Here is a 15,299-nt window from a genome sequence, read left to right as displayed (position 1 = left end):
GTGTTTTGGGTGACGATTCTCTGGCCTGATCTTGTAACCCCCTGAATCTCGCAGCTCCTCAATGGCACCAGACGCCAGTTTCGAAGCCGAAGAAAGTGAGACCTTCTGCCAGTCGCTACGCGGTGTTGACCGACCAAGGGCTGGACATCAAGTCGGCCTTCCTGCCCGAAGCCAACCCTATCCACCTCGCCACTCAAACCAGCCTGGTGGAGAGCGACGACCTGTAGATGAACTCTCGGAGAAAGCAAGAAGGGGTGTTGGGATTACACAGCAGCAGCACGAGAGAGAGGGAGAGAGAGAGAGGGGTGGGGAGGGAAGCAAAACCACCTCTCGGGACAAACGACCAAACCCCTGGCCGTCATTTCCTAAAGTCAGGACGCACCGAGAAAACCTTTTATCTTTCAATTTCATACAAACAGCAAGAGACCACGGCAAATTATCAGACTATCAACTGTCGGGGGAGAAGGTTTTGCTGATCAGACGAGGGTTGGATTTGGCACGTACACCCATTTGTCGCCCATGCCTCACCTTGCACGGCTAAATTGTGTCCTAAGCATTTTGCTCCACAGTGGCTATGAGTTATTATTAGTGGTTATGTGCACATTAGTAAAAATGATATTAAAATACTCATAATTATTGTACATATATATATATCAGGTTATCAGTCTCACTAAGTGCCTGAGCTAAAATAGCATTGAGGGAGGAGTGTGATGTGTTCTGTTTGTGGAGTGTTGTCAAAGGGAAGTGTGGAAGTGGCTGTAACGTACGGATGATGCAGAGACTCATGGCCATTGTATACGCGTCCGCTATCTCGGCACTCTGTAATCCCCGATTCTCACCTTGAGCAAAAGTGGATCTACGAGTTTCCCATAACGTTGAAGGATTCACACAGGGTGGTGGTTATATTCATTGCCGCAGATGGCATTTTAAAGCAAAGTCATTTTAAAACGTAGATTGACAGGTTCTTGATTACGAAGGGCATCATAGGTTAAGGGGAGAAGGCAGGAGAACGGGGTTGAGAGGGAAAGATAAATCAGCCATGATTGAATGGCAGTGTAGACTTGATGGTCTGAATGGCTAATGAACACAAACTTATATGGAAACAGCTGCCAGAAGTAGTTGAGACAGGTACTAAAACAGTATTTAAAAGACACATGGACAGGCACATGGATAGGAAATGTTGAGATGATATGGGCCAAATGCGGAGTTGTTGGACAATACAAGGCATCCCGCACCATCAGTGGGAGTTGGGGCCTCTACTGGAGCCTTGGTGTTTGGGCAAGGATATGGCTTCAACATTCCCGGGAATACCAGCGATATTTCAACTTTGCCAATGAGACAGGCTTTCCAGTTACCACAAATACAAGTGAGCCTGGGTACCTCGAGTCAACAGGCCAGTAGAGCTGCTGCCTCACAGCGCCAGAGACCCGGGTTCCATCCTGACCTCGGGTGCTCTATGTGGGTGGAGTTTGCACGTTCTCCCTGTCACTGTGGGCGTTTCCTCCAGGTGCTCCGATTTCCTCCCACATTACAAAGACGAACGGGTTAGTTGACCTCTGTAAAATTGTCCCTAGTGTGTAGGAAGTGGATGAGAAAGTGGGATAACATAGAACTAGTGTGAACGGGTGATTGGTGTGGACTTGGCAGGCGGAAGGGCCTGTTTCCACGCAGCAACTCGAAATAAAAAGCTCAGCTGTATATTCTGATTTAACATTCACATTCAGGGTGGGTTGTGCTGTTCCGACTTAACACTTTATCCCAGTCAGGCTTAGTGTTCTCCGCACTTAATCATTGGACAAAAAGATTCCTGTTCTAAAATTCCCAAAGTTTCCAAGTTTAAAAGACTTTTGGAGAGGAAATGTGGGTAGGAAAGCTTTAGAAGGAAATGGGTCAAACATAGGCAAATGGGCGAACTCTGAATGGTCGGCATGGATGAGTTGGGTTCTGTAACTCTAAGTTCTGGAGCACAGGTCAGGTTCGTGTTAGGTCTGGGAAGGGTTTAAGTGTAAACCTGAGCAGACATCTACATAGGTGACCTCCTGTCCTCTCTAAGCCACCCTTCCATCCATCCAGGGATCTGGTATTGCACCGAGGTGACTTCCACATGGGCAGGGTGCCACACTAATGCCTGATCTGACACCAGCTGAGGAGATCTAAGGCAGGACAGCTCTTCTGGAAGGCAGGCATCCGACACTCACTTTGCAAATAACCCGGTATTATAACCCATGTAACATTTCAACTTCCGCACATAATTCCAAGGCCAGATTGAATGATAAAACACTCACCAGGTCAGGCAGCATCTGTAGAGCATAGAGCACGATCTGTAGACCAAGTGGCACAGCTGGTAGAGCCACTGCCTCACAGCGCCAGAGACCCAGGCTCCATACATGACTGCAGATGCTGTCTGTACGGAGTTTGCACGTTCTCACCGTGACCACGTGGGTTTTCTCCAGGTGCTCCAGTTTCCTCCCACATCCCAAAGACGTGCAGGTTTGTAGGTTAATTGGCCTTCTGTAAATCATCCCTTGTGTGTGAGAAAAATGGATAATATAGAACTAGTGTGATTCGATGGTCAGCGCCTGTTTCCCTGCTGTATCTCTAAACTAAACTAAACTAAATGGAGTTAAACTTCCATCAGCACTTATATTGTTGTGTTTAATTCACTTCCACCTGCGCATGATTTAACTTTGCGCCTTCTTTTAAGTTATTTACTCTGAAATGTGCTGTATGCAGACTTGTAGGTGTTGGGTGGGTGAGGATGTGTGGGTTAAATGGCTACTTTTCCAGTTTAGGGTGGGTTCAGAGGGGCATGTGGAGGAGGTGGTAGTGATTGAGTAATCAAGGTCATGAACCATTGTTCAACTAACGACGGCACAGTGGTGCAGTGGTTGCGTTGCTGCCACACAGCGCCAGAGACTGATCCTGACTACGGATGCTCACTATACGGAGTTTGCACGTTCTACCTGTGACCATGTAGATTTCCTCTGGGTGCTCCGGTTTCCTCCCACAATCCTCCAAAGCCGTGCAGGTTTGTGGGTTGTATAGGAAGGAACTTCAAATGCTGGTTTACAGCAAAGATAGACACAAAGTGCCGGAGGATGTAATTGAGGTAGGTACTATTGCAACATTTAATAAACATTGAGACAGGTACATGGATAGGATAGGTTTAGATGGATATGGGCCAAGCACTGGCAGGTGGGATTAGTGCAGATGGGGACATGTTGGCCAGTGTGGGCAATTTGGGCTGAAGGGCCTGTTTCCACACCGTATGATTCTATGACTATGACTATAATGGTCAGCAGAATGTTAAATGCCTTTGATACGCAGGCATTTGTCACAATTCCCTGCGACCATTGTGCTTGAAACCGTGAGCATGGACTCTGTGGCAGTGGGTAAGTCTATGGGGGCAGACGCACCTTGTATGGTGTTGCAGGGATTATTGAAATGCACTCAGCCTGTAGGACCTCTCTGGCCCCAATTAAAAATGTACACCGCAAAAAGCAAGTGTAGTTTGCTTCAATGCTGTGGTAATTAATGTGAGAAAATAAATAGCTCCTGGTCTCCTGTGGCCATGATCAGTGTACTCAGAGACTTGAAAGCTGCAAGATGACCCAGGAACGTGGTTACACTCTTTGCATGCTGTCTCAGAAGAGGTTCTCCTTCCAACTGCTTCACTCTTTGACTCGTATAGGATTGTTCTCACGTGTAGAATGACTTGAAGCAACAAGGATTTGCAGATGCTGGTTTACGAAAGAGGACATGGAGTGCCAGAGTAGCTCAGTGGGTCAGGCAGCATCTCAGGAGAACATGAATAGTTGAATAGTTGCCTATCCGTGTTCTCCAGAGATGCTGTCTGGTCCGTTGAGTTATTCCAGCTCTCTATGTCTTCTATAGTATGAAGACTGGATAGCTCGCAAAACAACTGTTTTACTCTACTTTAGTACACATAATAATATTAAACTGAACTAACCTTAAAGGGGATGGCACGGTGGTGCAGCGGTAGAGTTGCTGCCTCACAGCGCCAGGGACCTCTATCTGACTACAGGTGCTGTCTTTAGGAATTTTGTACATCCTCCCTCTGAACACATGGGTTTCTCAGGGTGCTCTGGTTTCCTCCTACATCCCAAAGATATGCAGGTTTGTAGGTTAATAAGCTTCTGTACATTGTCCCTCGTGTGTAATATAGATCTAGTGTACAGGTGATCGTTGGTCGGTGTGGACCTGGTGGGCTGAAGTGCCTGTTTCCACGGTGTATCTCTAAACCAAAACTGAACTAAATTAATTAGAAAACCCATTGCAAGAAATTCGAGCTAAATTTGCCTTTGGACACAAATACTGTGGCCTTTTGACATAAGCCTGATCTCTTGCTGGACTTGATAGGAATTGGATTTAGTGTTCCTACACCAAGTGCTGTCTTCACCTACTTGAAGCCTGCACACCTGGTTTGATCCTGTTTGGAAACAATGAAAATGTGGCTCTCTTTGGAGGACGTATATGGGATGGGAGGAGGTGTTGATGAAGAGGAATGATACCGTACAGGGCACACTAGAAGCTGCAGAAGCTGGAATCTTGCATAGAACAGAAAGTGCGGAAGGAACTCAGTAGGTCAGGCAGCATCTCTGGAGGACAGGGACAGGGGACGTATCAGGTTGGGACCCTTTCTCAGACTGACTGTAGGTAGTAGAGGGGAGAAAGCTGGAAAAGAGGCAAAAATACTTTACAGGGCCGTGAATAAACACAATGGCCAATTGCTTTCTTGTAACAAACGATGTGACAAAAATGGACCCATGGAAGCAAAAAGGAACACAAGAAAGGTGTTGAGAAGTTCGCAGCAATGACACGATGGTACAAAGGAGCTTGATATTGTATAGAAAATGACTGCTCAATTATTATTTAAAATATGCAAACTTAAGTGTAACTTTGCTTGGTTCTTGCAACTGTTGTTTGAGATATTACGTTGAGAATTGTCCCATTGTCATTTAGTACTGTATATCCCAACAATATTTTATAAGAAGAATGAGTAAAACTAGTGCGACTGACTTTACCCATTTAGCTACTGTTATTATTTAAATGTAAGATTAGCAGTGATATGCATTTACAGTCTGACTGTGGACAGGAGCGGTAGAGGCACAGGTGGAACTAGTGAGTCTGGTGACACTTGTCACAACGTTTCCAGGTTCCTGAAAGTGTTTCACATCAGCCTGAGAGTGTTGGCCATCTGAGCTGTAGTATTCCTGTAACCTCACCTATCCAGTGATGACAACTTACGTTCGCGATCGTGTGACATATTTAACGGCGAATGCTTTTCGTTTTTCTGTGGCACCTGTAAAGTCTATATTTTCTAAACATTTGCTGCATTTGCTAGTTTTGGATTGTTCTGAGATTTTGTTTTTGTGTTCGGCGGAGGGGGAGGGGAGGGGATGGGACATTTAAAGTTTAATAAAAATGCTGGATTAAATTGGACATTGAGCGTTTATTTTTTCAAGCCCTTGCTCAAGATGCACAGAGTTGAGCAGAACAAAAGGTCGTAGGAGTCCTCTTTTGGACCCAGGTTTTAAATGGTCAGTGGCTACAGTCAGTCCATGCACAGTGGCACAGCAGTAGAGTTACTGTTTCACAGCGCCAGAGACCCGGGTTCACTCCTGACCTCGGGCACTGTCTGTACGGCGTTTGTACTTTCTCCCTATGATCAAGTGAGTTTTCTCCAAGTGCTCCTGTTTCCTCCCACATTCCAAAGACAGTCGTTCCAGGTGCAACAGAGGTTCACCTGCACCTCATCTATTGCATCCGCTGCTCTAGATGTCAGCTGATCTACATTGGTGAGACCAAGCGTAGGCTTTGCGATCGTTTCGCCGAACACCTCCGCTCGGTCCACAATAACCCACCTGATCTCCTGGTGGCTCAGCACTTCAACTCCCCCTCCCCATTCCGAATCTGACCTTTCTGTACTGGGCCTCCTCCATGGCCAGAGTGAGTACCACCGGAAATTGGAGGAACAGCACCTCATATTCCGCTTCGGCAGTCTGCATCCCGGTGGCCTGAACATTGCCTTCTCCAATTTCCGGTAGCCCTTGCTGTCGCCTCCCCTTCTCAGCTCTCCCTCAGCCCTCTGGCTCCTCCCCTTCCTTTCTTCTTCTTCCCCCCCCCCCCCCCCCCCCCCCCCCCCCCCCACATCAGTCTGAAGAAAAGTTTTGATCCGAAACGTTGCCTATTTCCTTTGCTCCATAGATGCTGCTTCACCCGCTGAGTTTCTCCAACACTTTTGTCTACCTTCCAAAGACATGCAGGTTTGTAGGTTAAATGGTTTCTGTAAATTATCCATGGTGTGTAGGATGGAACTAGTGTTTGGGGTGAATGTTGGTTGATGAGCCGAAGGGCCAGTTTCCATGCTGCTGCGCCTCTAAACAAAACTCAAGACAGGGACAAGGGAGTGTTACGCAGACTATGAAATTCCACAGTGTGTGAATGCTAAATCTCTCTCTCGTTCTCGTTTTTTCGCTTAACTCCCTCTCATAAAGTCATACAAAATGTAAATGCCAGAATTTATAATGCCTGCAATATTATTTTCAATGTCCAAAATCTCTTTCCCAGGACCAGTAAAGGAGACAAAATCAAAACTGAAGAGGTGTCACAGAATCATACAATGTGGAAACAGACCCTATGGCCCAACTCACCCATGTTTACCAAGAGTGGCACATTGGCGTAGCTGGTAGAGCTGCTGTCTCACAGCACTGGAGACCCAAGTTTCATCCTGACCTTGGGTGCTGTCTGTGTGTACGTCTATTGGCATTGGTAAAGATTGTAAATTGGCCCTAGTGTAAAGGATGGTGCTAGTGTACAGGGTGACCACTGGTCGGCGTGGCACAGTGGGCCGAAGGGCCTGTTTCTGTGCTGTATCTCTAAAGCCACAACAGTGAAGTGCAGGAGTTTCAGAACGGGCTCAAGATGTGAAGGAGGCTGCCACCTGGTGACGGAATGTGGTAGTTCCGGTGAAGTTTTCAATGGTCAACATGAGAAAAGTAACATTACATAGTGTAGGTAGTGTAGTGTGTAGAGTGTGGTGTAGAATAGTGTAGGATAGTGATGTGAATAATGTAATGTATAGCATAGTGTACAGTGTGGAGTTGTGTAGTCTAATGCAGTCGTACAGCACCGTCTAGCGGAGAGTAGTTTATTATTGTAAAGTGTACTAAGGTACAGTGAAGGTAGACAAAAATGCTGGAGAAACTCAGCGGGAGAGGCAGCATCTATGGAGCGAAGGAATAGGTGACGTTTTGGGTCGAGACCCTTCTTAAAGTACAGTGAACAGCCTTTGTGTGACATCTAGTCACAGAACAGACTATACATTAATACAATCAAGACGTCCAAAGTGCACAGATAAAGGATAAATGGTACATTTAGAGCTGAGCCAGTGGGCACCTCTATCACCTGTGAGCACGCAGGCAATGGGTTTACATCGTGAAACAGAGGCTTCAGCACGACCCCAGGCTCCTGCCGCAGTGCAGTGCTGGGGAGAGCTGCACTGTCAGAGCCACCAGCCGGCAGATGAGCCTGGATGATGCAGTGGGTCAGGAAGCTTCTGTGATGGGAAATTCCAGGTGTTCCAGTTTCCACATCCCAAAGACGAGCAGGTTTGTCGGTTAATTGGCTTCTATAAATTGCCACTAGTGTGTAGGATGGAACTGGTGTACGGGATGATCGCTGGCCGGCAAGGACTCGATGGACTGAAGGGTCTGTTTCCAAGCTGTATCTCTAAACTAAACTAAACTGGACTAAGCTAAACTGCAACATTTTGGATCGGGACCCTTCTCAGACTAGCTTAGTTTAAGTGTTTAAGAAGGAATTGCAGATGCTGGAAAATCTGCAGATGCTGGAGTCTGAAGAAGGGTTTCGGCCCGAAACATTGCCTATTTCCTTCGCTCCATAGATGCTGCTGCACCCGCTGAGTTTCTCCAGCATTTTTGTGTACCTTAGCTTAGCTTAATGTAGTTTAGAGATACGGCGCAGAAACAGGCCCCTTCAGCCCATCAAGTCCTCACCGACCAGAGATACCCGCACATTAATACTATCCTATACACACTTGGGACAATTGACATTTATACCAAGCCAATTAACCTACAATCCTGTATGTCTTTGGTGTGTGGGAGGAAACCAAAGATCTTGGAGAAAACCCACGCAGAGCACGGGGAGGAGGTATCAACTTTATGCAGACAGCACCCGTAGTCAGGATTGAACCTGGGTCCCTAGTGTTGTAAGGAGGCAACTCTACCGCTGTGCCACCGTGCCACCTCGAGCTCTACACCCTTACCCATTGAGTCCCTCCAGTACTTTGCGTTTTGCTCAAGATTCAACCATCTGCAGCTCCTAGATCTCTCCTCCTGCACATGGTCTGCACAAAGGCACCATTCTGAACAACTTATTTTTCCCAGTAAGAATACTACTCTACCCTACTCTAGGTTACGATATGCTACTCTACACTTCCCTTGGGTGGCACAGTGGAGCTGCAGTAGCATTGTTGCTTTCCAGAACCAGAGATCCTGACTACTGCCTGCCAATCCTGCTGTTTGTACGGAGTCTGTACGTTCTCCCTGTGACTGTGTGGGCTCTCCGGGTACTCCGGTTTCCTCCCACATGCCAAAGATTTACAGATTTGTAGGTTAATTGGCCTGTAAATTGTCCTTAGTGTAGCAATGTTACAAAATTTTGAGATTTAAAAAATCAAGTGTGCAATTTATCCCTTCAGATAAAGCATAAAAAAAAGTTTAATTTGACACCTAATTCACTTTCATATCTCAAGTAATAAAAAAGTTATGGCCATTTTTATACTCGGATATTAGCATCTTGTTCCCTATTGATTTTTTATGGACATAACAAAAAAGCTGTGATCGTGGACAGTCAAAAGCCATAACCTTCTTAAAAATTAAGAGAACTGAATGAAATTTTCAGTTATCATAGATTGAACCATTCTGAAACAAATATAAAATAATCTTACTTGGATGACCTGAAATTAAAGCATATAATTAGTTAGTTACCCACTTGTAGCTAATTTCAAACTTCAATTACTAGATCTAACCATCTATCCATTTCTTAATAAATGATTAACATTTTTAAATAGCCTAAGTGTCCAAATAATATTCACAAATAATTCACAATAAAACATGATTTTTAAATCTCATTTACATCAATTTATAGGCCAAATGGAAGGAATTTAGTGTTTAAGAGGGAACTGCAGATGCTGGAGAATCGAAGGTTACACAAAAAAGCTGGAGAAACTCAGCGGGTGCAGCAGCATCTATGGAGCGAAGGAAATAGGTAACGTTTCGGGCCGAAACCCTTCTTCAGACTGATCGGGGGCGGGGGTGGGTGGGGACAAGAAAGGGAAAAGGAGGAGTAACCAGAAGGCTGGGGGATGGGAGGAGACAGCAGGGGGACTGAGGAAGGGGAGGAGACAGCAAGGACTAACAAAATTGGGAGAATTCGATGTTCATGCCCCCGGGGTGCAGACTCCCCAAACGGAATATGAGGTGCTGTTCCTCCAATTTCCGGTGCTGCTCGCTGTGGCCATGGAGGAGACCCAGGACAGAGAGGTCGGAGGCGGAGTGGGAGGGGGAGTTGAAGTGCTGAGCCACCGGGAGGTCAGCTTGGTTATTGCGGACCGAGCGGAGGTGTTCGGCGAAACGATCGCCCAACCTCCGCTTGGTCTCACCGGTATAGATCTCTGGAATTTAGTGTTCAATTGCTGTAAATTAAAGTCCATTTTAAATCAGCTTTCTAGTGGGTTCCTGTGAACGCGCTGGTTTAGAACGTTCACATTGCGCTGGATTTGTGCCCTCAAATGCCCAGAAAAATACTGCGGGATATAAAGAGCCCAAAATTAGCTACTCGTTATAGAAAACTTTGTATGAAGGGGTCTTAAGAAGCCCCTTTTAATGTAAAAATAAGGTACATACCTTTAATTGTTTGCTTTATAAAACCCTGGGGCTGCGAGAGGTCGCGGGTTGAGAGAGTGATTTTAAAACTATTATAACTATTATTCGAGGCCTATAAAACTAATAATACCTTTTGTGACGGGGTCTTTCAGCGATTTTTCGTTAATGATTTACTAGGCTGAACATCTTCGATTGGAACAGCCCAGTAAAAATCGCGTTTTAAACCCGTCCCCTCTAAACAGCGCCAAAATCGCGCACATGGGCTGGGGCAGATTCTCAGCGACGATTCAGGTAGGTTTTGCAACATACCTACTTAGTGTGTAGGATAGAACTAGTGTAGAGGGTGATTGTTGGTCGGCATGGACTTGGTGTACTGAAGGGTCTATTTTCGCACTGTATCTCTAAAGTCAGTAAATATGTGTTCTCTGCTCACACAAATAAAATAGATTATTTAATCACTATGTTTATTATTGGGCTCTTGCTTTGGCCACATTGGCCACTACAATTCTCAAATTACAATCACAACCACACTTCTGGATTACTTCAATGGTTGTGAAGAACTTTGGTGCTTCATGAATGCAGGCCTGTCCTTCTGAAGAATGGTTTTGACCCAAAGCGTTGCCTACATCCTTTGCTCCATAGATGCTGCCGCACCCGCTGAGTTTCTCCAGCATTTTTGTCTACCTTCGATTTTCCAGCATCTGCAGTTCCTTCGTAAACAAAGGTCTGTCCTTTCTACCTGTTTCTGGACGCAGTGGAGTTTCAGCCCCACCTGCTGGCACAGCCCACAATTACAGTATGTCCAAGACCTGGAAACTTGGTATTGCAGGTCCACCACCGTTCTTCCAGCAAATGGTCCTTTAATCCGGCCAAAAATATATGAGCGCACTTGAAATCCCCGCCTGGAAGTCCCCAGGAAATGTAGAGTCTAGGCTGGGTGAGATGGCCGATCTTGACCTCATCAGCACTTCCGTGGCTGATCGGTGAGTCAAATTTGTCCCCTGTGGCCGGGGCTCTGGAAGTCCAGCCTGGCCAGAGCCGACTTTGCGGAACAGTATCTCGGCCTCGATAAATATGGGCAGGGATGTGGGATAACATTGAACTAGTGTGAACGGGTGGTCAGTATGGAATTGGTGGGCTGAAGAGCCTATTTCATTCAATCAATCAAAAATTGTAAGTCTTTGGACATGAACAAAATCAGACAATGGGACGTGCAAACTTCCAGCAAAGATGCTGAATTCTCAGCCCTCTCCTCACAAATGGCAGGAGCTACTGAAGTTTGAAAACACACACCTCCAAATTGAAGAACAATTTTTTTCCGAGCTGTTATCGAGGAACTGAACGGTCCACTCATCAGGTAGAGTACGGTCCTGACCTCCCATCTACCCCCTTGGAGATCTTTGAACTATTTTTAATTGGACCATCAGACTTCAATGTTATGTTTAGTTTAAAGATACAGCATGGTCAACCCACCGAGCCCGTGCCGACTAACATTCCCCATGCAGTAATTCTATCCTACACACTAGGGACAATTTACAGAAGCAAATTAACCTACAAACTCACACGTCTTTGGAATGTGTGAGGAAATCGGAGAATCTGGAGAAAACCCACACGGTCACGGGGAGAACGTACAAGCTCCACACAGACAGCGCTCGTAGTCAGGATGGAACCCGGTCTGTGGCGCTGTAGAGCAGCAACTCTATGTCACTGTGCCGCCCTAATATCTTTATATCTTGCACTAAATGTTGGACCTTTTATCCTGTATCTTTGCACAGTGGACAGCTTGATTGTATTATTGCGAGTCTTTTTCTTTCTTTTTTTGGACGGGAAACTATGCAGACAAAAGCTTTTTGCTGTACCTCTGGATACGTGACAATAATAACCTAAAATGTACCCGTATTTTAACACCATCTATGTGGTGCAGAGCGAGCGAGGTGGAGCAGGGAAAGCTCAAGACTTCACTTACTCTGCAGTGTGCCAGTGAACAGCCTTGGAACTGCTGTACATGTGCCAGTCAGGAGAGGGCAGCGATGTGCACATCAGGCACAGTGTAGCCACCAGTATACATGTGTGTAGGGTATGGATGGGGAGGAAGTAGGATAACACAGAACCGAGTGTTAACGAGTGGTTGATGGTCATCGTGGACCGAAGGGCCTGTTTCCATGTTGTATTGCTAAAACTGAAACTAAACAGTTTAAACTGTCTCTCTCTTTCTCTGTCGTCTCATGGCTTTCTGTGAACTTGATTTCTGTGACCGCAGTGTTTGGCGCCAACTTCTCACCTGACTCCTTTCTGCTCTTGGACCCACCCTTTTGCCAGTCTTGTTTAAACCCACCCCACTAACAAATTTCTCTCACAGTATAATCCCCCCCAGTTCAAGTGCAACCTGTCCATCTAATACAGGTCACCTCTTCCCCACAAGAGATTCCAGCAATCCACAAACCTGAATCATTGCCTGCTGCACCAGCACCTTTGCCACATGTCCTGTCTTTCTACTATCATTGTGGTCCAGCTTTTTTAACTCTTTCCAATCGCCCCATACTGCAGGACCTCATCGCTTTCTCTATCTCAAGGCAGCACAGTGGTAGAGTTGCTGCCCCACAGCAGCAGACCAGGGTTCGATCCTGACCACGGGAGCTGTCTGTACTGTGTTTGTGCATTCTCCTTGTGACGGCGTGGATTTCCTCCAGGTGCTCTGGTTTCCTCCTACAACAAAGACGTATGGGTTTGTAAATTAATTGGCATAGGTAAAATTATAAATTGTCTCTAGTGTGTAGGATAGTGCTAATGTACAGGGTGATCGCTAGTTGGCTCGGACTCGGTGGGCCCGTTTCTGCGCTATATCTCTAAAGTCTCTGTTGCTGATACCAATATGCACAACAACCTCTGGCTGCTCACCCTCCCCCTTGAGAATGTCAGAAACATCCTTCTGGCACCAGGGAGACAACACATCACTCTGCCTTGTTTGCAGCCAGAGAATCTCCTTTCTGCCTTGCCTAACTATTGAGTCCCCTATCACTATCGCTGTGTTTGACTTCACCATTCCTTGATCAGCCTCAAAGCCAGGCACAGGGCCACAGACTTGGCTGCTGTTGCTACCCTATGAAAGGTTATCTCTCCAATGATCTAATGCCGCTTTTATCGTCACATGTGCAAAAGTACAGTGAAATTATTTTCTTACATACAGTCCAGTACAGTATTCCCATACCCAAGCACATCCTCGATTACCAAGTGTACAGAAATAGTCTACTGAGCCCACATGCAAGATGAAACGGTGGGTGGGGAAAGGGGTAGAGGAGGAGGCAGCCTATCCATGGCATTTATTGCCCATCTCCCATTGACCACTAGATGGTGATGCAGAGCCACTTTGTTGAACGACTTTAGCCCTTGAGGTGGAAGTGCTATAGGGTAGAGGGTTCCAGGAGGTAGAGACAGCAAAAATCGGGAACAATCTTCCTGCATCTAGCGTGTCCAACCCCTTAAGAATTTTGTAAGTTTCTATAAGATCCCCCCTCAATCTTCTAAATTCTAGCGAGTACAGGCCGAGTCTATCCAGTCTTTCTTCATATGAAAGTCCTGACATCCTAGGAATCAGTCTGGTGAACCTTCTCTGTACTCCCTCTATGGCAAGAATGTCTTTCCTCAGATTAGGAGACCAAAACTGTACGCAATACTCCAGGTGTACTCCCTCTATGGCAAGACTGTCTTTCCTCAGATTAGGAAACCAAAACTGTACGCAATACTCCAGGTGTGGTCTCACGAAGACCCTGTACAACTGCAGTAGAACCTCCCTGCTCCTATACTGAAATCCTTTTGCTATGAATGCTAACATACCATTCGCTTTCTTCACTGCCTGCTGCACCTGCATGCCTACTTTTACTGACTGGTGTACCATGACACCTAGGTCTCGTTGCATCTCCCTCGTTGCATATTCCTAATCGGCCACCATTCAGATAATACAGGATAAAGAGGATAGCATTTAGTACCAGATAATAGCAATGTTACAAAATTTTGAGATTTTAAAAATCAAGTCTGCAATTTATCCCATCGGATAAAGCATAAAAAGCAGTTTAATTTGACACCTAATTCACTTTCATATGTTCAGTATTAAAAATGTTATGGCCATTTTCATACTCGGAAATTAGCATCTTGTTCCCTATTGCTTTTCCATTGACTTAACACAAAAGCTGTGATCGAGGACAGTGAAATGGCCATAACTTTCTTAAAAATTAAGAGAACTGAAAGAAATTTTCAGTTATTGTAGATTGAAGCATTCTGAAACAAATATGAAACAATCTTACTTGGATGACCTGAAATTAAAGCATATAATTAGTTAGTTACCCAATTGTAGCTAATTACATCATTCAATTACTAGATCTGAACATCTATCCATTTCTTAAGAAAAGATTAACATTTTTAAATAGCCTGTGTCCAAATAACATACACAAGAATTCACAATATAACATGATTTTTAAATCTCATTGACATGGATTTATAGGCCAAATGGAAGGAATTTAATGTTTAATACCTGCAAATTAATGGCCATTTAAATCACCTTGCGAGTGGGATTTTCTGGAACACGATCATTTGGAACGTTGTGGTTGCAGTGAATTTAAACCCCATATCGGCAGGAAAAATACTGCCGGTTCGTATGGGGAACAAAATCACCGTTTCGCAACATAAAATGTGAATTAAAGGCATCTTAAGGAGCACGTATACATAAAATAAACGGCTTTCCTTTACCTGTCCCGTATGTGAAATCCGTCCCCGTTGTCGGCTTTAGAAACTGATTTTTAAATTACTCCAGCGCTGAACTTGTCGGCAATTTAAAAAAAAAATTCACAGAACGGTCGTCGGAACAATTCTTCAGTAAAAGCTTGAACTCCGAGAAAATATAATCCAGGACAGGTAGGAGAAAACCACATTTTAACACCCACCTCCCCTCAAAGGCGCCAAAATCGCGCACACGGACAGTGGCAGAACTGCAGCGCCGCTGAAGGTAAGTATTGTATCATACCTATAGATAAAGCCCGATGAAGTCCGATTAAAGATAGTCCGAAGGTCTCCAATGAAGTACTGCTCTCTAGTTGGTGATAGGATGGTTCAACAGCTGGGAAGAAACTGTCCCTGAATCTGGAGGTGTGGGTTTTCACACTTCTGTACCTCTTGCTTGATGATAGAGGGGAGAAGAGGGTGACCAGGGTGAGACTGGTCCTTGATTATGCTGGTGGCCTTTCCGAAGCAGCGTGAAGTGTAGATGAAGTCAATGGAAGGAAGGTTGATTTGTGTGATAGTCTGGGCTGCGCCCACAATTCTCTACAATTTCTTGAGTCTTGACTACTTTTCAATGAAAGGATTTTTACCAGAATG

At 45.3% G+C, this 15,299-nt stretch overlaps 1 protein-coding gene across 1 annotated transcript in view; it reads left to right on the top strand.

The window, feature by feature from the left end:
* palld (palladin, cytoskeletal associated protein) overlaps positions 1-3,812 on the top strand; it is a 241,572-nt gene extending 237,760 nt beyond the window's left edge. The window contains 1 exon segment of the mRNA XM_055632345.1: positions 55-3,812. Within this exon segment, the coding sequence (XP_055488320.1) occupies positions 55-227 (173 nt within the window). The 3' untranslated portion in view covers positions 228-3,812.
* Positions 3,813-15,299: the final 11,487 nt, after the last annotated feature.

Source organism: Leucoraja erinacea, chromosome 3 (genome assembly GCF_028641065.1).
Source record: "Leucoraja erinacea ecotype New England chromosome 3, Leri_hhj_1, whole genome shotgun sequence".
Classification (NCBI taxonomy): Eukaryota; Metazoa; Chordata; class Chondrichthyes; order Rajiformes; family Rajidae; genus Leucoraja; species Leucoraja erinaceus.
Note: the sequence above shows the minus strand (reverse complement) of the source record. Positions and strands in the feature narration are given on the sequence as shown.